Here is a 23,759-nt window from a genome sequence, read left to right as displayed (position 1 = left end):
TGGCTCCTGCCCGCCGGACCCGCTGAGTTTCACGCTGCGGCCTCCCCAGAGCCTCGCCCGGTGCCTGGCACTGGGGAGCGCGACACGAATAGCCACCAAGTAATTACCAACACGGTGACCCACGCAGCATGTCTAGACAGCATCCAGATGGGCCTGAGATCGGACACCAGCGCTGCCCCGCGTGTGTTCTGTGACCTTAGCTGAGTCACCTCCTTCTCATCTGTAAATGGGAGGAGCCACACCCCGCGGTGTCTCAAGCGGCTTGATAAACGCTGGCTACCCGAGGGGACCCTGGCCAGGCGTGTGGTGCTCTCTCGGGCTACACGGGGGCCCTCCACCTCTTCTCACTTTTGACACCTCTGCGGCCAAACCCCGAGGCGCAGCCCTGACCCCACAGCCCTTCCTGCCGCCCCCCCACCCCGGACCCTCCCCCTACATCTTTGTCTCAGCCTGTTCTGTCCCTTTTGTCTTCGTCTCTGCCGGTTTCACTGCCTGTGGTTTCTCTCCACGTCTGCCAGGAATCCTATCCCAGAGGAACCCATACTCTGGGGCTGTACTGGGTTCCTTTCACGCAGTGAGATGGGAAGAGAGAAGGAGGGAGAGAGAGAGAGAGAGAGAGAGAGGAGGAAAAAAAATCAAAGCCCACATATTGGTTCCAGATGTGGCCTGCTCCCCCAGCCCTTCTCCAACTATTTAATTAAATTCCCCCAGACAGCCAGGAGGGTTTCTTAATGATCAAATTTCCCGGCTCCCCTCCACTCTGTCTCCCTGACGGATGGCCGGCCAGATTCTTCCTGCGTTCGCTTTGCCAAGCAGGGCCGGTGGGGGTGGCGTGGAGGGCTTTCTGGGGAGCACAAAGAACCCTGTGCCCGCCTCTTGCCCTCCCTCCTTCCCCAAGGGATCTGAGCCATCCCTTGGTGGAGCCTGATGGGGCCTGGCGACAGCGGCTGGAGGGGGGCCCCGCGGTCCCATCCTTCGAGCTCTGCCTCTGGGCAGGCCTGCCAGGAACTGAGGCCGACTGGGCACCAGCAGGTTTCAGATGGGGGAGTCTCTGGGATCAGGACTCTGGGCTCACGGACCAGCCAGAGATGGGGCTCAGACCTCCCAGGGGCCCTCCCCACGCCCATTTGGCTCAGAGAGGGCAAAGCCTGTGCCAAGACCACACGGACCTGCTTGCCAGGAGAGGCGGAGGCAGGGTGACCAGCATTTAGGAGGTGAGCATCTGCCAGGGAGAGGCCTGGGCACTATTTCTCAGGATGGTTCCCCCACGTGGAGCTAAGAGTGTCTCTCAGTAAGCCCCCCGACTTCTGGAGCGGGAGGACACGTGGGCAAGCCTCGAGACCACCAGCTTTTTCTTCTTGGGTTTTTTTTTTTTTTTTTAATGTTTATTCATTTTTGAGAGAAAGAGAGGGAGAGAGACAGAGTGTGAGCGGGGACCGGGCAGAGAGAGAGGGAGACGCAGAATCCGAAGCAGGCTCCAGGCTCCGGGCTGTCAGCACAGAGGCCGACGCAGGGCCCGAACTCACAGAACCTTGAGATCACGACCTGAGCCGCAGTCGGACGCTCAACCGACTGACCGCCCCCAGGCGCCCCGAAACCATCGTCGTCTTGTGTAGACGGGGCAGTGAGGCTGGGAAAGGGCCAGGCCCGAGCCTGGGCCCCAGAAGCCTTCCTGTCTTGGGGCAAGGGGGCCTGAAGGGCTCTGTATGGACTGAATGTGCCCCCCAGGTTCATATGTTGAAGCCCTGACCTCCGAGCTGATGGTATTAGGAGGTGGGGCCGTTGGAAGGTAATTACCTAATTAGGTTGGATGAGGTCATGAGGGTGGAACCCCAGGATGGGATTAGCGCCCTTACCGGGAGGACAAGAGTCGCCAGAATGCGTTCTTTGCACGCGCAGGAAGAAGTGAGCACAGAGTGAGAGTGGCCGCCCATGAGCCAAGAGGTGAGGCCTCAACATGAAGCCCACCTTACTGGAACCTTGATCTTGGACTCCCCAGCCTCCGGAACCGGGAGGAATGAATGCTGTTTAAGCCCCCCAGTCTACGGTATTTTGCTACGGCGGCTTGAACAGCTAAGACAGGCTCGGAGCACCTTCACAGCCTGTCCGCCTGGGCTTATAAGGCCCTGAGGACCCACCTCATCTGGAAAAGCCAGGCACCAGGACCTCCTGGTAGTGTCTGGGGGCGGGGGGAGGGACCATGTCAGGGAGGAGGCTGCCCCCTTGGTCAGCAGGGGTGGGTTCCCCTCGGTGCTTCTTAGGAGAACAAACGGAGGGAGGGAGGGGACAGGAAAGTCTTCCCCGGCCCGGCCAAGATCCCAGCACCTGCTCCTCCTGGCTTCCTGGTCCCTCAGTTTCCCCCTGCGCCCACAGAGGATTGGGCCTCTGGGAGAGGAGAATCGGGGCCTTGTCCTTCCAAAGAGGGCCAAGCAGGTTCTGGTCTTGAGGGTCCGGCGTCAGGGTGGGGTCAGGGTGTGGGGGCGGGGAAGGAGGACAGGGGAGGGGGCGAGCGGGGGGTGGGGGGGGCCAGGGGAGGAGAGGAGACTGGAGGAAGCCTGGTGTGTGTGCGGCGGGGAGGGGGGCGGTGAGGCGGGCCCATGACCGAGCTTCAGAAATATGCCCAGCCCTGGAGCTCTGTGCCTCGGTGCCCCGTGCGTGTGTGTGTGTGTGTGTGTGTGTGTGTACAACGATGTGTCTGAGAAAGTATGTGTGAGAGAGGGTGGGTGTGTGAGGCTATGTTGGGGAGAGTGTGACAGGGTGTGAGCACGTCTTGTCAGTGTGACTGGTGACGTGCACACACGTGTAAGCGTTTCTGAGAACGGGTGGGCACGTGAGGGCTGGGACAGGTTAAGAGCCAGGGTCTTAAGAGCCCCGGCTGGGCCCGCTGGCTGTGAGTCGGCCTGTCTCTCAGCCTCAGGCTACGACGAGGTAGGAGCCCTGCCACCACTTCCTTCCGGGGGTGTCACGACTGGTCAATGAGCTCACACACGCGTCAGGCTTCTAATTCAATTCACAGGACACGGCGACGCACTCAACCAAAGTCCGCCGTTGTTAACAATTTATCCCTCACTGTCCCGCTGGGCCCTGTGATGCCCCAGAGGACGGGGGGGGGGGGGGCAGGGGGAAGGAAACGAATCAGGTGCTAATTCCAGGCTGGGAGGGCCCAGAAGAAGGGGGCTCGGGGGGCCTCCGGGGCAGGTGACCTGTGTGCTGGGCGGATGTCACTTGACAGAGTTGGGAGGAGAAAGATTTTGTGGACAGCGCGGGGCCCGGCCCTGGTGTTCATGGATAGATACCCGAGATACGGGAGGAGTGTGCAGGGCCTGATTCGCTGCCTGTGGCTGATTCAGCATCCCGAGTCTCAGGCAAGAAAGACACTCATTGGTACAAAGGCAGGAAATACACAGAAACACAAAGAAGATAAAACTTCCCGAGATCCCAGCGCCCGGAAGCCATCACCGCTGACATCTTGCCGTGGGGCCGTGGCAATGACCCCTGCCTCCGTACACATGCATACGTGGGCACACATATACACGGCACTTTTTCCCAAGGGGGAGTCGCACAGTACCTACTATTCTCGGACTCACTTTGTTGAACCGCCCTGGGGCAGAGTCTCATATGAGGTAAATCCCATAGGGCAGCTCTTATCACTGTTGGCGTTGGATACCTGGAGAGGCTAGACTTCTCCCTTCATGCCTGTTAACCGTTTCTCATCCTTTGTGACTCACCGGGGTGTGTCCTCGGCCCATTTTTCTGTTAGTGCTTTTGCCTGCTTGTTGTTGATTTTCAACAGTTCTTTATATATTAAGGCTATCCCTCTCTACACATTGCGCAGTCAGAGGGACTCCCAAGCTCCCTGGGGCAGGGACAGATCAGCCAGAGTCCGAGCACGCAGTGCCTGGCTCCAGGACACCCAGGCTGCCCAGGAATCCTGGAATTGGGTGGCCGGAGGTGGCTAGGCTGGCAGGGCAGCGAGGGGCAGCGGCAAGGAAAGAAGAGAGAAGGTTCAGAACTTGAAAATCAGAGGCTCTGAGTGACAGGGCCTTAATGGGAGGCAGATGGAGAAAACAAGGTTGCCCTTGCTGACAGGAGGGAGGGCAAGGGTCAAGGAACTTTCTAAAGATAGGGGCCTGGGCGACAGGCAGGCGGCAGGGCGGTTCCACAGTGTGATGCCCAGGGGCTGTGACAGAGCAGGGGTCAGCTCCTTACTCCTGCTTGTGCAGACCCTCTGAGGCCCACACCCAGAGGAGCCACAAGGCAGAAGGCCAGATATTTGGAAGAGCACCCCCGCCCCCAGACCTGGGTCGGAGTCTCAACCCGGCTGTGCAACATTGGGCGAGCCTCTAAACCTCTCTGAACCTGTCTCCTCGTTTGAAAAATAGGCAGATACCATCATTCACTTAATGGGACTTGTTGAGATCGGCGAGTCAAGCATTTAGCACAGAGCTTGGCACATTAGAAGGGCTCAGGACACGAAAGTTAACTCGTTGTTACTTTACCGGTCACAGGACAATCCCAGTCTTCTTGTCGGCAGAGCCCCTCAGCGGGCAACAAGGACCTCTTCGTGGGCTCCGAGACCGTCAGAGCTTGAAGCGCCTTCAGGTTACAGGTAAGGAAACTGAGTCCCAGAGACCAGAAGGGCCATGCCTGGGGTCACCCATCAGAGCGGTCTCAACTGGGTCCTGCAAAGAGACATGTTCAAGCCCGGTCTCTGGTACTTTTGACTGGGACCTTATTTGGAAGTAGAGGTTTGTTTTTCTCTGGCAAATGCAATCAAGTTAAAATGAATTCATACCAGATCAGGATGGGCCCTCAATCCAAGGGCTGGGGTCGTTCAGAAAGGACAAGGTCACTTGGACAGGGACACGGATATAGGGAGGAAGGCCACTTGAACACAGAGGTAGGCAAAAATTGGAGTGAAGCGGCCATAAGCTAAGGAAAGCCGGGGGCCACCAGAAGCTGTCAGAGGCAAGAAAGGAACTCTCCCTTAGAGTCTTTGGAGGGAGTCTGTCCCTGCCGACGCTTTGAATTCGGACTTCTGGCTCCCGGGACCGCCCAGTTTGTGACGCTTTGCTACGCCAGCCTTAGGAAACCAGTGGAGGCAGGCAGAAGCTGGCCTCAGCTGAGGTGGTCGCCCCCGGTCTGCCCTGGACCCCATTCTCAACAGGCCTCCTCCGGTTACTCACCACGTGCCCTGGGGTAAGTCAGGCCCCTCTGGGTGCCTCAGGCCCCTGACCTGTGCCACAGAGCAAGGGACCTTGAATCAAATAGGAAGGGCTACGGAGGCTCTGGTTGCCTGTCGGCTGCTACACCATCAATCGAGAGGCAGGCTGTGGACCCTTAAAATAGAGGCAGACATCCCTCCCCCCACCAGGGTAACACCTTGGGGGGACCGAGGCACACGGGGGCAAGTGCCCCATTCAGATGCTCATTGTGGCCAGATGGGAATTTGGGCCCAGGCGCCCAATCTTCTGATTTTATGAGATAGAAAGCGCCGTATCAACGTGAGCAAAATTTCCCAGTGTCACTCAAGACGACGCTTCTTTTCTGGGGTGAGGGCCAAGGCAGGCATGTGCTGGGAGCCACAGACCCCGTGGTCTGCACCCCTTCTGCCAAGCCCAAGCTGCCCACTCCCACCCCTCTTTCTTGCCCCGTTAGGCAATGATGGTGGAGGCAAAAAGGTGTTTTGAGCACCCGATGAGGATTTTGACAGCTTTCCACTTGATCTGCACAACAACCTTGTAAACTTAGCAACAGTAACAGCCAGCAATGAACTGTGCAGCCCCTGCCGCCTATTAGTCGCTGCTGGGTCCCCAGGGAGCGACCTAGCAAGAGTGCTTGATTGTGTCTCCTGGGTCAATCTGTTCTGCTCTTGGAGGGGATGGAGGGGAGCACACAGACAAATCACAGGCACGTCGGATTGTCTTCAAACGCCTCTCTAGACCTTCTCTCCTTCGCTCAACAACTCTTGCCTCTGGCAGGTGCCAGATGGGAGGGATTTCCAAGGGCGCCCGGTGGGGGCGGGAGGCTGAGGCACCATGCCAGCGCCGGGACCCGCACACCTCCTCAGAAAGGGCTTTTCCAGAATCAGGAAGACATCAGGCCTCCAATATGCGACTCGGGGTTGTGGAGGTTCACATGTATGGCCTTACAGGAAGATGCCTAAGTGGCTCCAGGTTTGGGTTCCTTCCTGATAGATTCCACTTCCCTGATATTAACAGAGTTCTTGATCCAAGAATCTCGGGTGCGTGCGAGTATCCCCTCTTTTTTTTTTTAATTTTTTTTTTCAACGTTTTTTTTTTTTTAATTTATTTTTGGGACAGAGAGAGACAGAGCATGAACGGGGGAGGGTCAGAGAGAGAGGGAGACACAGAATCGGAAACAGGCTCCAGGCTCCGAGCCATCAGCCCAGAGCCTGACGCGGGGCTCGAACTCACGGACCGCGAGATCGTGACCTGGCTGAAGTCGGACGCTTAACCGACTGCGCCACCCAGGCGCCCCGCGAGTATCCCCTCTTTAACGGATTAGAAAATTAAAGGTCACTGAGGCCATCCAGGAGGAAATTGGAAGGAGCTGGCATGGCAGCCTGAAGGGCCAGGAGCTCCTGGGGACAGAGAATAAGGAACTGTCCCCACCACCCGTCGGGGCGTGTGGGCATCCACTCAGCGTTGGGGAGAGGCGAGAGCCAGGCCAAGCCGGAGGGAGCCCTGGTCCGATCCGAGTCCAGGGCGGCTGGGCGGCGCCCGGGGTCCGAGTCACCTCCACCGCCCGGGTGCTAGCGCAGCGGCCAGCCAGGGCGCCCTATGGGCGGAGCTCGGACGGCGCCCAGCGGCCGCGGACGGGATCGCAGGGCGGAGCAGGGCCGGGCCGGGCCGGGCCGGGCCGAGGCGGGCCCGCGGTGGGTGGCGATCAGGCTGGCCGGCAGGTCCTCGCCCTCCACTCCCCGGGGGCGGGTGTCCGGGACACCCCCAGCGCTCTCCCCGGGTCGCGCCGCGGTTCCTCCGAGCCCGCAGGGGGCGCTGTCGCCGCCGCTCGCTTTCCTGGGCGCCGCGGACCGGAAGTGCGGGGGTCACTTCCGGCGCGGAGCAGCGGGGTGGAAGGCGGGCCGGCTGGCGGGGCGCGGGGGCTGGACCTGCAGAAGCCGAGTCGAGCCCGCTGCCTCCGGAGCGCGCACAGTCGGCGTCTGGGCCTCGGCGGAAGGTGCGGCCGCCCTGCCGCGCCCGGGGCCGCCGCCATGCCGTTCCTGCACGGCTTCCGGAGGATCATCTTCGAGTACCAGCCGCTGGTGGATGCGATTCTGGGCTCCCTGGGGATCCAGGACCCTGAGCGGCAGGAGCCTCTGGACGGGTAACTAGCTTCCTTGCCGCCGACGCCCTTCGGTTGTCACTGCAAGTGTGGCGGGGACGGGGGCGGCTGCGGCCCCGCTCCGCAGATGAAGTTGCGTTGCTTCGAGCGTGAGCTCCTGCACCTGGCTCGAATCTTGCCCTCGGCAGGATGGAGGGTGCTCGAGGCCGGCGGAGGGAGGCCTGCAGGGTGGAGTGGCGGCCGGGCCTCCGCCTCGGCGCCCCACCCTGTGCGCTGTCGGCCTGCTGCAGGTTGCAGGGGAGCAGGGTGGAGTCCGAGGGCCTCGGGTTTTACCCCAGAGCGGTGCGAACCTGAACTTTCTGTAAATGAGTTTGCATTTTACGTAGACAGGAGCGGGTGTATCCGTGAACTTGTGGGAACGGTGTCAGAGAGTGAGGCGTTCAGGGATACGTCAGCGAGCTAAACAAAACCCCCGGCCTTCCTGGTGCTTCTGCATCAGAGGAGAGAGACTGAGGATCACGAGTCAGGTGTCTGCATATTCCGTGTAATGGAGAAGAGCGCAGAGGAAATGGGGAAGCCGGTGTGTGTTTCTGGGATCCTTTGGAATTTGAAACACAGCGGTTATCGTGCGTCTCTCTAGGGACTTGGGTGGAAACACAGGCTTTTCTTCATCACCGCTCTGTTCACTTTGAGACTTGTTCTGAAAACACAGTGTAAGGTGTTTCCTTAACTCCAAGGCTGTTTTGGGGGGGGGCCTTTTGTAGTCCCAGAATTTTTGCTTTGTATGCATGGTGCGCTCCCCCCTCCCCGGGGCCGGGGAACGAGACGGATTCCTGCCCAGGCAGTAAGGATGGAACCTTGATCTTGACGACTGAAGGGTGGCGGATGGATGACGCTAAGGGAGTGGGGAGCACCGGTGGGGAGGGGAAGCCTCACTCAGAGGAGCAGGTGGCGGCCAGGGAAAGAGCTGCGTGCAGGTTCACGGAGCTGTCCGCGGGCCTGCGCTTTTGGGGAAAGGCTCGGCAGGTCTCGGAGGTCCGCGCTGGCCGGGCAGGTGGCGTTGGGGCTGGGGTGTGAAGGGCCACCTTCTGGGGACTGGGAAGCTAAAAGCCTCCGAGTGTGGGCGGGGGAGGAGGGCCTGGCTGCGGGGGTGTTGCCTGGGCTGCTCTGGCAACTTCTGCAGCTCAGGGATGGTCCGTGCCCGGGGAAGGAGTGGTCGCAGCAGCACGGCTGTGTGAGGCTTTGTTCCCAAGCCAGGGACCAGATTCTCTGGGCACCTTGGGAGGAGGCTGGAGAAAACCCCAGTTCTTTCTCAGCAAACCCGAGGGGCCGGCTGGGGTTAAAAGATCCAGCTCGCTCTGTCTCTACCGCAGACCTTTTCCGAGGAGACGTTCTGCCCCACAGAACCAGGCCCTGGCGTGGGCGGGGCGGGGGGGGAGGGGGGAAGACCACCCGCCAGCCCGGGCAGGCGGGTCCCACAGCCGTGCCCACCCTCACCCGGTCCGCCCCCCTCCTGCCCCAGGTCCAGTTATGTTGCCAGCGAGGAGAGCCGGATCCTGGTTCTCACTGAGCTGCTGGAGAGAAAGGCCCACTCCCCGTTTTACCAGGAAGGTGTGAGCAACGCCCTGCTGAAGATGGCCGAGCTGGGGCTGACCCGGGCGGCCGATGTCCTCCTGCGCAACGGGGCCAACCTCAACTTTGAAGGTCAGCTGGAGCCCGGGGGGGCCAGGGGCGGGTAGGTGGCTCGAGTGTGGCTGGGCTTTGGGTGGGCCAGGTCTTCAGGCGCTGCTTTTCTTGTCCTCTCGGGAGCCGCCTCCCTCCTTCCTTTCGCGGGGGACCACTGAGGCGGCCCGTCCCCCTGCTTCCCACCTCTGGTCCAAGAGCGAGTTTGTTGCTGCTTCCGCCGTGTGACTGATTCAGCAAACTCTCCCGGCTCCCAGCGAAATCCCTGCTTCCGTTATCGTGAAAACGCGGCTGGTGGCACTGTGCCCAGAGCGCGGGGACAGCAATTTCTGCCGCTCGTTCTGAGCCATCTCACATTTTGGCTCACGCCAGAGGGAGAGGGGCAAACACAGAAGCTACGCTGGGTGTAAGTCACGGCAGGACCGGGTTGGCTTCTAGCTTCTAAGTGCCTCTCTGGCTTGCTCGCCGGGAGGGCGGGGTCAACCAGGAGACGTTCAGGGCTGACCTGGGACCAGATGGGGGTCTTTGAGCTGACCCACGCTGTGACCAGGCGTGCCTCCCCCCCCCCCCCCCCCATCTGATGACAGGCTTAGAGGGCGCTAGGGTCCTAGGCTCCCGGAGGGCCGGCCCAAGAGCTGAGGGGCGGGGGCTGTTACAAAGTCAGTTACCCGGACACTGGCTTTGAGGACGTGGCTGTCACTACTGGGGTTGAGGAGTTGTCACTCTGGGTGTTTCTCCTAGCCGCCCCAGAAGGGGCGCCCTGTCTTATGGTTCCGTTTTACAGAAGAGGAGAGTAAAACCCAGACAGATCAGCTGCCCCCCCCTCCCCCCGCCGCTGGAATGGCGCCAGGACCCCGACCGAGCTCTGACTGCAGAGCTCGCGCTCTGGTATCTGATGAGGACGGCCGTGTCCTGACCCTGACCCCTGGTGGTGCCGGGCCCCTGGGCCACCCCAGGGGGCGGGTGTGCTGGGGCTGAGCCCGGGGCCAGGTCCTGGGGTCCCGCGAGGAGGTGGCGATAGGCGGGACTGACATCAGCCGTGTCTGTGCCTTCAGACCCCGTCACCTACTACACGGCCCTGCACATCGCTGTCCTGCGAAACCAGCCCGACATGGTAGAGCTGCTGGTGCGCCACGGGGCCGACATTAACCGGAGGGACCGGGTAAGGGCGGGGCCCAGCCTGCTCTCAAGCAGGGACTGGGGGGGGGGGGGGCACGAGCAGCTTCCCAGGCCCCCGGGCCAACTCCGCTGTGCTCTCTTGCCTCAGATCCACGAGAGCAGCCCCCTGGACCTGGCCAGCGAGGAGCCGGAGCGCCTGCCCTGCCTGCAGCGCCTCCTGGACCTCGGGGCAGACGTCAACGCGGCCGACAAGCACGGTGGGTGCCCCCGGCGGGAAAGCGGGACGGCCGTGCGCCAGGTGCCTCGGGAGGGACACCCACAGCAGCCCAGGACGGCGGCCAGGTGGGCGGGCGGGCTGGACGCAGCTCGTGCGATGACGCAGCGCAGCGGACGCACGGGTGCACCTTGCTGACCCGCCACAGAGGCCTTAGGGAAGGAGAAGTGGCACAGCCCTTGGCCCCGCGCCGGCCGCTTGAGGGCTCTCTGGGGGAGGAGGCGGGGCACGCGCGCGCTCAGATTCTGCCGGGGGAGCCGTGGCTTCTCGGGAAAGCCTCGGCCCAGGCCTCAGGCAGCGTCTGAGTGTCCAGGAACCATTCTGTTCCTGGTTTTGTGCGGGTGGAAAGACAATGACCAGAAACCTGTCACCCTCAGCCCTGGCTCTGAGAGCTCAGTCCTTTTTGAAGCTGGCCTTCTGGGGGTGTCTGGCTGCAACTCTTGATCTCGGGGTTGTGAGTTCGAGCCCCACGTCAGGTGCAGAGATTACTTAAAAAATAAGATCTTTGGATGGGGTGCCTGGGCGGCTCGGCCGGGCACCCGACTCTTGATTTCAGCTCAGGTCACGATCTCAGGTTTGTGGGATTGAGTCCTGAGTAGGGCTCCTTGCTGACAGCACAGGGCCTGCTTGGGATTCTCTCCCTGCCCCTCCCCTGCTCACACACACATTTTCTCTCTCTCTCTCTCTCTCAAAATGAATAAACTTAGGGGCGCCTGCGTGGCTCAGTCGGTTAAGTATCCGACTTCGGCTCAGGTCATGATCTCACGGTTCGTGGGTTCGAGCCCCGCACCAGGTTCTGTGCTGACGGCTCGGGGCCTGGAGCCTGCTTCGGATTCTGTGTCTCCTTCTCTCTCTGCCCCTCCCCCTGCTCACGCTCTCTCTCTCTGTCTCTCTCTCTCAAAAACGAATAGACATTAAAAAATTTAAAACGAAACAGAAAACAAAGTTCATTTTCTGATCCTGTTTTCCCTGCACCTCAGGGGTTGCCCTGACCTTGGCTTCCTGGCCCAGACTCCTCCTCATTCTCTTTCTCTGTAGGAAAGACCGCGCTGCTGCACGCATTGGCCAGCAGTGACGGGGTGCAGATCTACAACACCGAGAACATCCGGCTCTTACTGGAAGGAGGTGAGGCGCGTCCGCAGTTCCCTGTCCTCTCACTGTGAAACGTTAAGCGTCACTTTGCAGGGGTTTGAGATCTTCTCCCACCTTGTTTTCTTGCCCGGCCCTTGCAGGGGCAGACGTCAAGGCCACCACCAAAGACGGGGACACCGTGTTCACCTGCATCATCTTCCTGCTCGGGGAGACGGTGGGAGGGGACAAGGACGAGGCCCAGATGATCAGCCGCTTCTGCTTCCAAGTCACGAAGCTGCTGCTGGCCCACGGGGCCGACCCCAGCGAGTGCCCGGCCCACGAGTCCCTCACCCACATCTGCCTTAAGAGCTTCAAACTGCATTTCCCTCTCCTGCGCTTCCTGCTGGAGTCCGGAGCAGCCTATAACTGTTCCCTCCACGGCGCGTCCTGCTGGTCTGGCTTCCACATCATCTTCGAGAGGCTCTGTTCGCACCCGGGCTGCGCGGAAGACGAGAGCCACGTGGACCTCCTGCGCAAAGCCGAGACCGTCCTGGATCTCATGGTGACTAATTCCCAGAAACTCCAGCTGCCCGAAAACTTCGATATCCACCCCGTGGGCAGCCTGGCAGAGAAGATCCAGGCCCTTCACTTCTCCTTGAGGCAGCTGGAGAGCTACCCCCCGTCCCTCAAGCACCTGTGTCGCGTTTACATCCGCCTCTACCTTCAGCCCTGGCCTGTGGACGTGAAGGTCAAAGCCCTGCCTCTGCCCGACAGGCTCAAGTGGTACCTCCTTAGTGAGCACAGCGGTACCACGGAGGAGGACATCTGATCGCTCCCCGACTGAAGGCGGCGGGGTCTGGGCAGCTCAGCCCGCTGGCGGATTTCGGTACCTGTGGCAGCCTTGGGGAGAACCTTCGGGCCTTCTGTCAGAAGGTATGGGTTGGGAGACGAGACTTCATCCGTACTGAGTACCAAGAAAACCAGGTGGGGCCTGGCAGCTAGTCATTCCAGTGGGAAAAGGCTCGGTCTTCCAGGGGGACCGCCTCCCAAGTCTCAACCACACTGGGAAAAGGGACAGGGTTTAGATTTGGGACAAGCATACACTCTGTTAATTTGAGGGGAGCACCGGGCAGGGTAGCTGTGAGGCCGGGTCCCGCTGAGAGCCGCAGGAGGCTGGTCTGTCCTGCGTGGGGCCCAGCGGATGCGAGGAAGCACATGGGCCCGTCAGGGCACGGCCCGGCCTAGGCCGCCCTTCCCCCCTCCCCCCGTGAGATTACGTCACCCACAGAAGTGCTTCTAGCGGACTAAGGAGAAGAGCGAGCCGAGCCCTGCTGCCTCTGGCAGCTCTGGGGCCAGGTCACCCAACGGCCCCGGACCGGGCTCTGGTGGCAGCTCTGTGCCAAACCTGGGATCTAGGGGGACCATGCCTTCTGCCGCAAAGTAATCCTGCATGACCAGGGACAGCCCTTTCCAAGATGTCTCCATGTTGCGCGGGGTCCGTCTGGCCAAGAAAGCCACCAGTGCTGACGGCTGACTGTGCTGCTGTACAGGCTGAGCCCCCAGCGAGCCGAGTGCGAGTCGCGTGGGTCACTGAATTGTGTCACTGCCTAGGAAGGAAGCTGAGGCAAGTAAATGATTCACGCTAACGTGAGACGTTGTTCTTGGCTCTCAAGATCCTTGCGTAACGTTCCGGCCCCTCGGCGCCCCTCCCCAGCCTAGGATCAAGGCTCCCACTGCAGCCACTGTGTGGGCAGCACGAAGGGACGGCAGCACGTGGGGGGCACGGTTTTCAGGTAGCACGACGCTGCTGCCCCGTAAAGACGACCTCCGCCCCAGACCGGCTAGGACCTTTCCAATACGGGATTCACCCTTTTATTTTGTGACTTTGGCGAACGTCCACCGAGAAGCCGCGAGGCACAGCCCAGAGTGAGGCTACGGACTCCCCTTGCCGTAGGCTGTTGTGACGCTCACGTTAGGGACACCAGGGCTCAATCGCCAAACAGAACTTAGAACGTGAACGTCCCAGCGGCTGCAGGAGGCACCGCAAAGGCTCAGGCAGGGAGGGTGCAGGCACCGCAAAGGCTCAGGCAGGGAGGGTGCAGACGGCCGGCCGCGGCTCTGCTGCCTGGCCCTGGCCCCTCCCCCCCCCCCCCCCCCCCCCCCCCCCCCGGAGAAAGTCCTCAACAGCCAAGAGTTCTCTTAAGGCACCCAGGCCTGGGGCCGGAAGGCCAGGTGGTGGTAAGGGGCATCCAGGGACTCGCCAGGGGCCCTGGAGTCACACGGGTCTGTACCGCGGTCCCCGCCTGCCAGGGCAGCAGAGCCGGGCTCCAGCCTCTCCACTCCGTGTGGGCCACACCCTTCCCCGCTGGGTCCCCGTCAGGCCTTCTGAAAAAGAGTCCAGTGAGCGGCGGCAGACAGTGTATTTCGAGGTCTTGCTCCGCGTCCCCGAGCCATCGTCACGGAGCCTCCGGGTCTTGCCCCACTGCCAGCCCCCCACCCTGCGCGGCGCTGGTCCCTTACTCCTGCCGGTGCCTGCTCATCTCAGGGCTAAGCTGTACACGTGATAGATCTCGTCGGGAAGGTTCTCCTGGCGCTCCTGGGCTAGCAGGCTGAGGCCCGCGCTGCGGATGATCCTGTGGACCACCTCGAGGCCCCGGCACACGCTGCTGTCCACGTCATCCAGGATCACGCCCTCCTGGGCCATGTTGTCTTTGATGACAATGATGCCGTTGGGGCGCAGGCCCTGCTTGCAGCGCCGCAGGAACTCGGCCAGGTGCTGATCAGTCAGGTGACCTGGGGACCGCAGAGGCCGGGGTCACTAGGGAGCGGCACAAGCGTGTACCTGCCACTGGCCGTCCCCTTCAGCTTCCCGACTCACTGAGCTCGCCCTCTGTGTGAACACCGCCTCCCTGGCTCTCGGCAGCCCGGAGACGTTTACCAACCCCCAGGTGACGTAAGAGAAAACCGGCTCAGGAGTCACCCACCCAGGGCAGTCACAAAGCATGCAGCTGGGATCTCACCCTCACTGGGCGACTTCTGGGCCCTGCCCGACCCCACGCTCCATCCACCCGCGTCAGGCCTGGATTGCAGGAGCACACCGGAGTTCCTTCCCTTCCCTGCCCTAAAACTCCAGACAGGCTTTTTAGAAGCCCAAAATACAGGGCCGGGCCCAGTGTGTCCCTGGCAGGTCTGGAGTCCACCGCGGAACGGGCGGCCAGCTGCTGGTACGGTGGCCTGCGGCCGGGTCAGCAGCCCAGGAAGAGCACGCGGGGTGCGCCGTTGGGCTAAGTGGGTGCGGGAGGGGGCGGCAGGGCGCGGCTCGCCCTCTGAGCAGCAGGGACAGCCACGGCTTCCGTGCTTCTTCTTACTAAACACTGGGGTGCCTGGGTGGCTCAGTCAGCTAAGCGGCCCGACTGGATTTCGGCTCAGATCATGGTCTCAGCGATTCGTGAGCTCAAGCCCCGCATCAGGCTCTGCGCCGACAGCTGGGGTTCTCTCTCTGCCCTTCCCCTGCACGCGTGTACGTGCTCTCTCAAAATAAACTTAAGAAGACTTACAAAAGCTCATTTCCACTTTCTTCGATGCAGCTAAGCTCTTGCTCATTTACATTTTTTCAACACAAAACTGCCCCCAAATGGGTCCTATAACAGGTACTGACAACACGGAAAGGGTACTTGCAGGGAATGTTTCCCACGGTCCTGGCGGACCCAGGGAGGACGGGAGAAATCCCCGCCGCCCCGCCTGCCGCAGGGGCCCCCAAGGCCTCGGGGGGGGGGGGGGGGGACCCACCTCTGCCACGGGAGGCGTGTGGGAGGTGGAGAGGGCCGCGAGAAGCTCACCTATCACCCACTGGATCCAGATGACGTCGTAGGAGTTAGGCTCGGGGCTGAAGTCCTGGAGGCCGCAGCAGAAGTAGTTCCTCACCCTCTTGCCCTCCTCCCCCAGGTAGGTCTTGGCTTTAATCAGAAAGTCTTCGGTCACGTCCACCATATCCACCACTCCAAAGAGCGGCAGGAGCAGCCGCTTGGTGATCCGGCCTATGCCGGCTCCGCAGTCCAAGGCACAGGAGGTCCCCGTCTTGTTTGGGCCTTCCTGAGAAGCAGGGAAGGCACAGACTCCGTGAGGACGGCTCAGAAAGCCAGCGGGACCCTGTCCCCGTGAGGGGGCTGTCCCTCCCGAGCTCCCAGAGTTACTCAAATCAGAGGACCGGGCACAGGCTGGGGGCTGGCGGGCGCGGGGTCGTCAGCGGGTAGGAGCGCGGCACGTTCTCGTCCCGGGCCACACGTTTCTAAGCTGAGCGCCAACCTGCACTTACAGGTGAGCGCCTGAATGGGTGCGTTTAATCCCTCTTACTCCCGAGACCCCGTTAAAACAACGGAACGTGAAAAGAACCCAAGCAGCGAGAGAATGAAAGGGCGGTCAGGGATCCTCACCCGTTTCCACAGACCTGGCAAGATGGACCGTGGGCGGGGGAACAGCACGTGGCGTGGGGAGCACGCGGCCTCTGACGCTCACCGGGGGGGAGGGAGGAGGGGGAGGAGGAGGGGGAGGGCCAGGGAGATGGCAGCCCGGCACAGAGGAGGGCAGAGCGGGCGAGGGGGTGAGGAGCTGGGAGCCTGCCTTCAGCACAACAGCCAACGTCACGGCCCAGGGGCCCGCAAACTCGGCAAGGCAGCAAAGGACTCGGCCTCGGCAGAACCGAACAGTTAAGGGGAGACTCCGTTCTGGTGTCCGGGAGCCCCGGCACGGCGGCCAGCGCCCGTCTGGCAGCCTCGAGACAGAGGCCCCGGTCCACGCGCCACCCCCGCCCCAGCCTTTGAGGCCTGGGTCACCGACGCCCACGGCTAACCAGAGGCCTTGCGGGGTACGCGTAAGAGGTGGCGCCCCGTGCAAACCGGGCGGGGCCGCCAGGGCCACATCCTCTGCTCCTGGAGAGCACACCAGACCTGCCTACCCTCAAAAACCTCTGCAGGAACTTCCGGGAGCTGCTGATGTCGATGCTGGAGATGTGGCCATACCCCCCGAGCATGCCGTCCACGGTGGGCGGGACTTCCTTCCAGTACGTCTTAGCCTTCGAATAGAACTGTTTCTCATCTTCGATCACCTCACTCGTCATGCTGTCACCAACCGACTCGGCTCAGGCACCAAACTCAGCGGCAGTGCCTCCTGAACAAGAAAAAGAGCAAGTCAACAAGGCAGAGAGCCCCAGTCTCACCTCCACGCTTCAACGGTCACACAACCCTGCCTGCTGCAGGGAAATGTCCAGTGTCCCCAAAACCGCGTATAGGCGTTGGATGACAGGGCCCTGCCTCTTGTATTCAAGTCATTTTGCAAAGTCCCCTTTGTACCCGAGGAGGAGACCCAGAGTCCTGGGCTGCGAGTCCTTCCCTTACTGTACGTGACACCTGACCCGACGGCTTCTCACCCTCGGCTATAGAGAACCCCAATCTACACTTGAGGAAAGCAAAGCAAGGAACCCCAGCCTTCCACGGTGGACGTCCCGGCTGGTCCCGGGAGGGCCTGGGGGAGTCCACACACCTCCCTCCCTCTCTCTGCGGAGCACAGAATGAAGCTCGCTGTGGGGTCCGGTCCTTTGTTAACCATGAGCCGGACCCTGTGCCAGGCGCTGTGCTGGGAACTGAGGAGACAGCCCCACGGAAACCGCCCCCCCCGCACACAATGGCAACCGTGCGGGGCCGCAGACAAACACAAGGTGTGGGTGCGGCCCACCCCAGGGGAGGCACTGCCCCGGGGAGTCAAAGAAGGAATCCCCAGGGATGACAACACATCAGCTGAAAGGAAAGGTGAGGAAGAGCTCACTGAGCCAACGGGCAAGCCTGCTCCAGGGGGAGAGGTGCGAACGGCGCACGGAGAGCCGTCGCGACTGGAAACACAGGGTCCGGGGGGACGTGACATTACACTCCTCCCTAAAGAGCAGTGAGCCTGAGCTACTCTAGGTTAAGCAGGCGGACGTGTTCTGGAAGGCTGTGTTGGCAGCTGTGTGGAATCCGGGCAAGAGTGAAAGCAGACAGGACAAGAGGGTGTCGGGAGAACAGGGGAGGGGCAGCTACACAGCAAGAGCCGGGGCCGGGGGGCGGGGCCGGCCACTCAGGCCAGGGAGGGACAGAAGGGTCACACCTCTGCCGGGAGGCGCGGGCACAGGCACGCTTCCGCCAGCTCACCACATACTTGCAAGTGCTGGTCTGGTTGCTCTGAGATAAAGCCCGACCCTCAGAGAGCTTCCCGTCCAGCGGGAGACAGAAGCGAGCGGAACACAAGGCAGAACCAGGCCGCTTGCTGAGCCACAAGTGCTGTGGGAACTCAGAGAGGGGCAGATGGGTGGGGGGCGGCCGGGTTGGCAACCCGAGCTCGGCCCTCAAAGACCAGGAATGCTAGGCGGCCGGGGAGGGCGCAGGCAGAGGCAGAGACGGCCTGGGCTGGCAGGAACGCACACAGAGGAAGAGGGTGTCATGGGAGGGGGGCTCAGACAGGCAGACTGGGCCTGGATTGCAGGGGGGCCCCCCCGAGGACAGGTGGGGGGCGTGGGTCTAGCCTGTTGGTAATGGGAAATCAACCAGCCGAGGGTTTCTGAAGGGCCCCAGGTGGGCGGCTGGGCCGGGAGCTGCGGCGGGACCACGGGCACACGGGGACCAGCAGGAGCCGGGCCAAGGGGCGGCAGCACAGAAGCGAGACCAGACAGGGGCGGGGGCCACAGTGCATGCTCCGCACGCAGGCGCTTCCCATCGGCCACTGGATCGTCACAACCGACTGTGAGCCCCGGGCGGGCCACTAGCCTGAACGTCACCAAGGAGCTGGGTTTGGGGGCCCCACAGCCACCACCACCCAGGAAGGACGGCATCGGCCAGCGGCGCCCCCACGCAGCGCTCACCTGGGGGCCTGGCAACGCCGACCCTTCCCCACCAGCCGCCCCCACCAGTCTTGGCGAACCGCTGGTTTCGCCCTCGCAGCTGTCTCCCCACTGGCCCGGGAGCTCCTTGGAGAACACCCGCGACACCCTGAGATCGACCCCCGTATCGCTCTCGAACCGCACGCAGCACACAGGCCTTCGACAGAAAGTTCACTCCCGCCAGCTGACCAGAATAAATGTGGGGCCTGACCCTCCCCTGGCGGTGTCTGCCTTTCCTCCCAGGAGGTAAGCTTCCTGGAGGCAGGGACATGACCTCACACCCCCTTAGCGCAGCACCTGATAAAAGGTGGCTGTTTGCTAGTTGGTTGCTGAATGACCCAAAGAATGAGCCTTGTGTGGCCACAGTCATTTTCCACTTTTCAGAAAACCCTACAGAAATCCAACCGTTCCAAACTGGGAACACTGAAGGCCATTACCGACAACGTGAGTTTTTGCTTTACCAAAAAAGCCTTCCAACATGGTCTCTCTAAATGTCAAGGTCCTCTGAATAATCTAATTTACCAGAACTCCACTTACAGGCAGATTCTAGGAACAGGCCAGGGGAGGGACGTCTGGGCCGAGACATGGCAAGCATAATTTTGACATTTGTTCCAACAGCTGATTCATTAGTAAACGTGACTCCATGGGGCCCTGTCTACACTTTGTCTCCCAGCGTCCCGACTGGAGTGGGCAGGAGGTCCCTGGGAGCCAGAGGGAACAGTCGTCAGTCAAATGGCAGGAAGTCCCCCTATACTCTGCCCGGCGGGGGTGAGGGGCTGCAGGGCTCCAGGGCTAGGGAAAGGGCAGTCTGGCTCTGTGCGCACGCCAGGCGAGCCAGAAGAGGAAGAGAGGCCCTTTGCTCATAGTGGGCTCTGTCACCTCCTCTTTCCCTCCAAGGTGTTTAGGGTGACAGGTGGGCAGTCGCCCCAGCTACCGCTTCTCCCAGGATCCCTGGAAAAGAATGCTGTCCGAGCCGTGACGGTCAGTGCTTTGTGGAGGCATCACACCCTCTCTGCAAAAGCCTGGAGGCCACAGGAGGCAGGAGTCTGCCTGGAGTTACCTCCTCCCTCTTGCAGCCTGCTGGACAGGGCCTGCTCTCCCTGGATCCGTGACAGCAGCTGGACATAAGGGAATGGCAAGGTGCTCTATGAAAAAGAAAGCAAAGGAAGGAGAAAGAAGACCAAAAAAAAAAGGGGGGGGGGGGGAGGAGCAGTGCAGAGAGATTTAAAAACAAACTAAGGCTCTGGGGCGCCTGGGTGGCTCAGTCGGTTGAGCGTCCGACTTCGGCTCAGGTCACGATCTCCCGGCTCGTGAGTTCGAGCCCCGCATCGGGTTCTCCTCGGACAGCTCGGAGCCCGGAGCCTGCTTCAGATTCCGTGTCTCCCTCTCTCTCTGCCCCTCCCCCACTTGTGCTGTCTCACTGTCTCTGTCTCAAAAATAAATTCAAAACCATTTTAAAAAATTTTAAAAAAACAACCAAAAAACCCAAGTCTCTGGTGGAGTCAAACACCCCAGGTCTGAATCCTAGCTTTGCTTCTCACTGGCTGTGTTGTGTAAGCTCGCATAAGACACTTCACCTCGGTTAAGTACACTTCTTTATCTATAAGACAGGAACAGCAATGCTGACGTCACAGGAAGGCTGGGATGATTAAAGGTGGGTATAACAGCATCAAGTGACCCATAGAGTGCCAGGCACGCATTATTTCTGCCAAATGAGATTCTCATCAATTCTCACTGGCAATCCCAGAGATCAAACGAGATAAATACCCTGAAATGCCCTATAAACTGTAGGGCGTTGGACACATCTAAGGCATTATTACTGTTATGCTGGGTGATGGATTCGGGACAGTCAAACAGCTCTGCAGACCTGTAGGAGAGGGGAGTGGGACGCTATCTCTGTGACTCTGTAGCTTCTGGTCGCCACCAAAGCGTTCCAACCCTCCCCCCGGCTCCCCACCCCGTCTACCGCTAGAAAACCATTCCACTAAGGGAGTGATGTGCCTTCAACGCACACAGGAAACCAGGAAGAGCACACGGAGGGAACCCAGACGTCTTACCACAGTCAAGGCCCCACCAGGGCAATGATTCTATACGTCCAGACCGTCTGCAATCCTGCCCCACCCCACCGTCAGGGCCTCTGACACCAGCTGTCTCGGTCCCAGAGGCAACCCGCCGCGCTGATGGGCAGCAGAGCCCGGGCCTTTCGTTCGATCTGGCAGCCCCTCCGCAAACAGGCTGACCTTGGCTCCAAGGGCTCTTGGCTGGCGAGCTCTCTTCTGAGCGGCACCTGTGTCGACCGTAACTGGGGCTGGATCCAAGGTGAAATAAGATAGCAACTCCCATGCAGCGGGCACTGCTCTGTGCCCGGCTCTGACCTGAGCATTTTACTGAACCCTGACACCGACTCTCCGAGTGCCTGCTCTCCTTATCCCCGCTTCTCCAGGGGAAACTGAGGCTCAGGCAGGGAAAGGGACTAGCTGCGACCCCGGAAAGGCGTCGGGGGAGGGGCTGCCCCGTGCAGGCTCGGGGTGCCCCGGCCTTCCCCTTCCACCAGCCCCCAGCGGCCCCCTTGTCCGACCTCCCCGGGACGCGCACGTGGGGCCCCGGCAGCTCGCGCCGGGTCACGTGACGAGCCGGGACCTCAGGGCGCCGAGGCAGTTGGCGGTCGGGGCCACCTCTCCCCCGCCGGCCGCCGCTCCGCCTCGCGCTACTCACCCCGGGTGGGGGCTCCCGGGACCCGGGAGAAGAGGACGAGGAACAGGAAGCCGAAGGGAGGGCGGCGGCGGCGGCGGCGGCGGCGAACCCCCCACAAGCCCACCACCAGCTCCGTCAGACCACGGCCAGACGCGACACCTCGCGGCGCGCGCTGCCTTTGTCCGCACACGTCACTTCCGGGCGCCCGGGGGCGGGGCCGCGACTAGCTCCGCCCCACGGCCGGTTTGCCCCGCCCCGGTCGGCTTTCTGGTTCCTGGAAGCGCCTCTCAGACTTAAAAGAGCCTGGGTGCCGCCGAGCCTCTCCTGCCTCCAGCACGTGCACCGGTTCGTTTGGAGGCCGAAGGCTGGACTTTTAAAAACGAGCGTTCTGTGGGTTTTCCACCGGGGAGAAAGAGAGGAGGAGCCTCATTCCCCAAATCGTACCCATAACAATTTGCACCTTAAAATAATATGCAGAGCCAAGAAAGAGAGAGAGAAAGAAAAAAAAGAAAAGAAGAAGAAAAACAACCCTTGATGGCACCAAGGGGATGCTACCTCAATTAAGCAGAACAAATCCTTGAAGTTTCCATTCCCAAAAGCCTGCCCTCCCATAGGTTCCTCCCATGTGTAGAAATTCTGGAGGGATACCTGAAAGCAATCTTGATGGAAATATGATGGGTTTGCACGTGGTAGGCCTTGTGACCCTCTCCAAGGAGACCTCTTCTTCCAGGCTGGCGTGCTTACTCACTTCCCAATGCTCTGGGTGTTAAATTTGTAGGATATTGCCGGTGGAGCCTTCAGCCCCGTGCCTGCAGTGTGCTGTCAGTAAATAGACAGTATTTATCATAAGTTCATTTTTCCTAAACTGATGTCCTGGTCTTAGATGCCTTCCTCTGGGCTTTGCACACAGGAAATACTTCAGGTGTGTTTGCTCTAATGACATGAAAGCTGGGGAGGGGGACAGGCTGCAGCTGAGTCCCCCAAATCTGTTTATGTATATATATTATTTGGCATTCTTTCCAGAGTACTCCAAATCAGACTTGGTTCCCCTGGCCTGGGCCCCTCTCCCAAGCTTCATTTTCCGTGGTCTCTAAGGGAAGAGGATAAATCCTGAACAATCTCAATTGCTGGATGTGGATTCTTCCTTTGGGGGCAGCTCTGAGCCCAGCTTTTCCAGGGATGCCTAAAAATCCACCCCTACCTTTTTTTTGGATGGCTCAGTCGGTGGAGCATCCAACTTCATCAGGTCATAATCTCATAGTTCATGAGTTCGAGCCCCGCGTCAGGCTCTGTGCTGACCGCTCAGAGCCAGGAACCTGCTTCAGATTCTGTGTCTCCCTCTCTTTCTGCCCCTCCCCGCTCATGCTCTTTCAAAAATAAGTAAACATTGAAAAAAAAAAAAAAAGAAATCATGTAGTTAGTCTGGTGTTCCTCATCCATTTTTTAAAAAAATTCATGTACTCTTAGAATAAACGTAAAAAATGTTCACCTTTCCAGGGAATAGATATAAAAAGATTCACCTTCCTGGGGTGCCTGGGTAGCTCAGCCCGTTAAGCATCTGACTTTGGCTTAGGTCATGATCTCATAGTTCATGCGTTCGGGCCCCGCATTGGGCTCTGCGCTGGTGTGGAGTATGCTTGGGATTCGTGCTCTCTCCATTCTCTCTGCCCCTCCCCTGCTCATGCTTTCTCTTAAGATAAATAAACTTAAAAAAAAAAAATGTTCACCTTCCCCACTCAATATTCCAACTTCCCAGGGAGGTACACCCTTCCATCCCTGGTTGAAGAGTATATGCAGAAAATGGAAATACATCGGCTATGATACTTCCTCCAGGCCGACTTGTAAAATTGTCAAATTATACCATGCCAGTGAAATTGCTGGGCCAAACAATCCTTCTCCCCCACTCCAATTTCACAACGCAAGCTTCTCCCCTGCCTCCTCCCAGCCAAGAGTCACGGATGGGGTCCAACAGTCTGTTTTACCACGGAGCCCTGAGAAAGGACAGCTTCTCCAGCATTGCGAAGCAAATAGAAACAGAGCCTGGACTGGAAATCAGTTCTCTTGGTTTCCAAGCCCACTGCCTTCTTACTGCCCAGCCTTCCAGTGGAAGCTGGGCTTCCAGACCTACCCAGCCCAAACTTGACCCACCTGGGCCTCCCAAATCCAGAGAGGGTAGCGGAACCCTGGCGTTTCCACCGCTGGCTTGGGCCCGGCTGCCCTGGTCAGGAGTCCCACCACCCCCTTGTGCGGGCAGCTTTGGCTCTCTGGGCACAAAGCCCCACCCTCTGTCTCCAGGCCTGAGAGACCATCGCTCCTCGAATGGCCTTGGGTGAGGGGCGGATCACAATGACCCTGAAGAGGCCCAGGAGGGAGGCCTGGAGGGAGAGCAGGGAGGGTCCAGCAGATGGACCAGGCCGGGAAGATGGGCTCTCTCAAGGACCAACCCACCAGTTAGGGGGCTCCAAACTCAAGGGACCTCCTCAGGACTCTCCCAGAAGCCCCATTAGGGTGAGTGTGATAGCAGGAGCCAGCTCAGAGCTGACAATAATCTGGGGGTGCGGTGTGATAGGGAGGAACCAGGCTCCAAGACCTCCCCCCCCCCCCGAAACCCCAACCCAGCGTCAAGATGCTGGGGGCAGGCGTGGAGCTCTGTCTCCCAAAGGGGAAGTTTGTTAAAAATAGGTGTCTTGGCCCCACCCCAGACCT

General features: G+C 60.4%; 2 protein-coding genes across 9 annotated transcripts; one reads left to right on the top strand and one right to left on the bottom strand.

Annotated features, from left to right (window-relative positions):
- Nucleotides 1-7,094: 7,094 nt before the first annotated feature.
- Nucleotides 7,095-13,103, top strand: ASB6 (ankyrin repeat and SOCS box containing 6). Of its 2 annotated transcripts, XM_042912589.1 has the most exons (6): nucleotides 7,095-7,347; nucleotides 8,828-9,009; nucleotides 10,044-10,150; nucleotides 10,256-10,364; nucleotides 11,420-11,506; nucleotides 11,614-13,103. In XM_042912589.1, exons 1-6 carry the CDS (start codon nucleotides 7,235-7,237, stop codon nucleotides 12,279-12,281), a joined length of 1,266 nt encoding a protein of 421 aa, XP_042768523.1. In that variant the 5' UTR covers nucleotides 7,095-7,234; the 3' UTR covers nucleotides 12,282-13,103. The 2 variants fall into 2 exon arrangements, with proteins under 2 accessions (XP_042768523.1, XP_042768525.1); XM_042912591.1 differs by lacking the exon at nucleotides 10,256-10,364 and having other exon boundaries at nucleotides 11,614-11,808.
- Nucleotides 13,104-13,856: 753 nt separating this feature from the next.
- Nucleotides 13,857-23,339, bottom strand: NTMT1 (N-terminal Xaa-Pro-Lys N-methyltransferase 1). Of its 7 annotated transcripts, none has more exons than XM_042912593.1 (4): nucleotides 23,202-23,339; nucleotides 16,407-16,618; nucleotides 15,292-15,544; nucleotides 13,857-14,245 (listed from the first exon to the last, which is right to left on the bottom strand). In XM_042912593.1, exons 2-4 carry the CDS (start codon nucleotides 16,566-16,568, stop codon nucleotides 13,989-13,991), a joined length of 672 nt encoding a protein of 223 aa, XP_042768527.1. In that variant the 5' UTR covers nucleotides 16,569-16,618; nucleotides 23,202-23,339; the 3' UTR covers nucleotides 13,857-13,988. The 7 variants fall into 7 exon arrangements, with proteins under 7 accessions (XP_042768527.1, XP_042768529.1, XP_042768526.1 ...); XM_042912595.1 differs by lacking the exon at nucleotides 23,202-23,339 and adding an exon at nucleotides 21,702-21,872; XM_042912592.1 differs by lacking the exon at nucleotides 23,202-23,339 and adding an exon at nucleotides 21,075-21,209.
- Between the last annotated feature and the right edge of the window lie 420 nt (nucleotides 23,340-23,759).

The sequence above is a fragment of the Panthera leo genome, chromosome D4 (assembly GCF_018350215.1).
Source record: "Panthera leo isolate Ple1 chromosome D4, P.leo_Ple1_pat1.1, whole genome shotgun sequence".
Classification (NCBI taxonomy): Eukaryota; Metazoa; Chordata; class Mammalia; order Carnivora; family Felidae; genus Panthera; species Panthera leo.
This window is presented reverse-complemented; position numbering and strand designations above follow the sequence as displayed.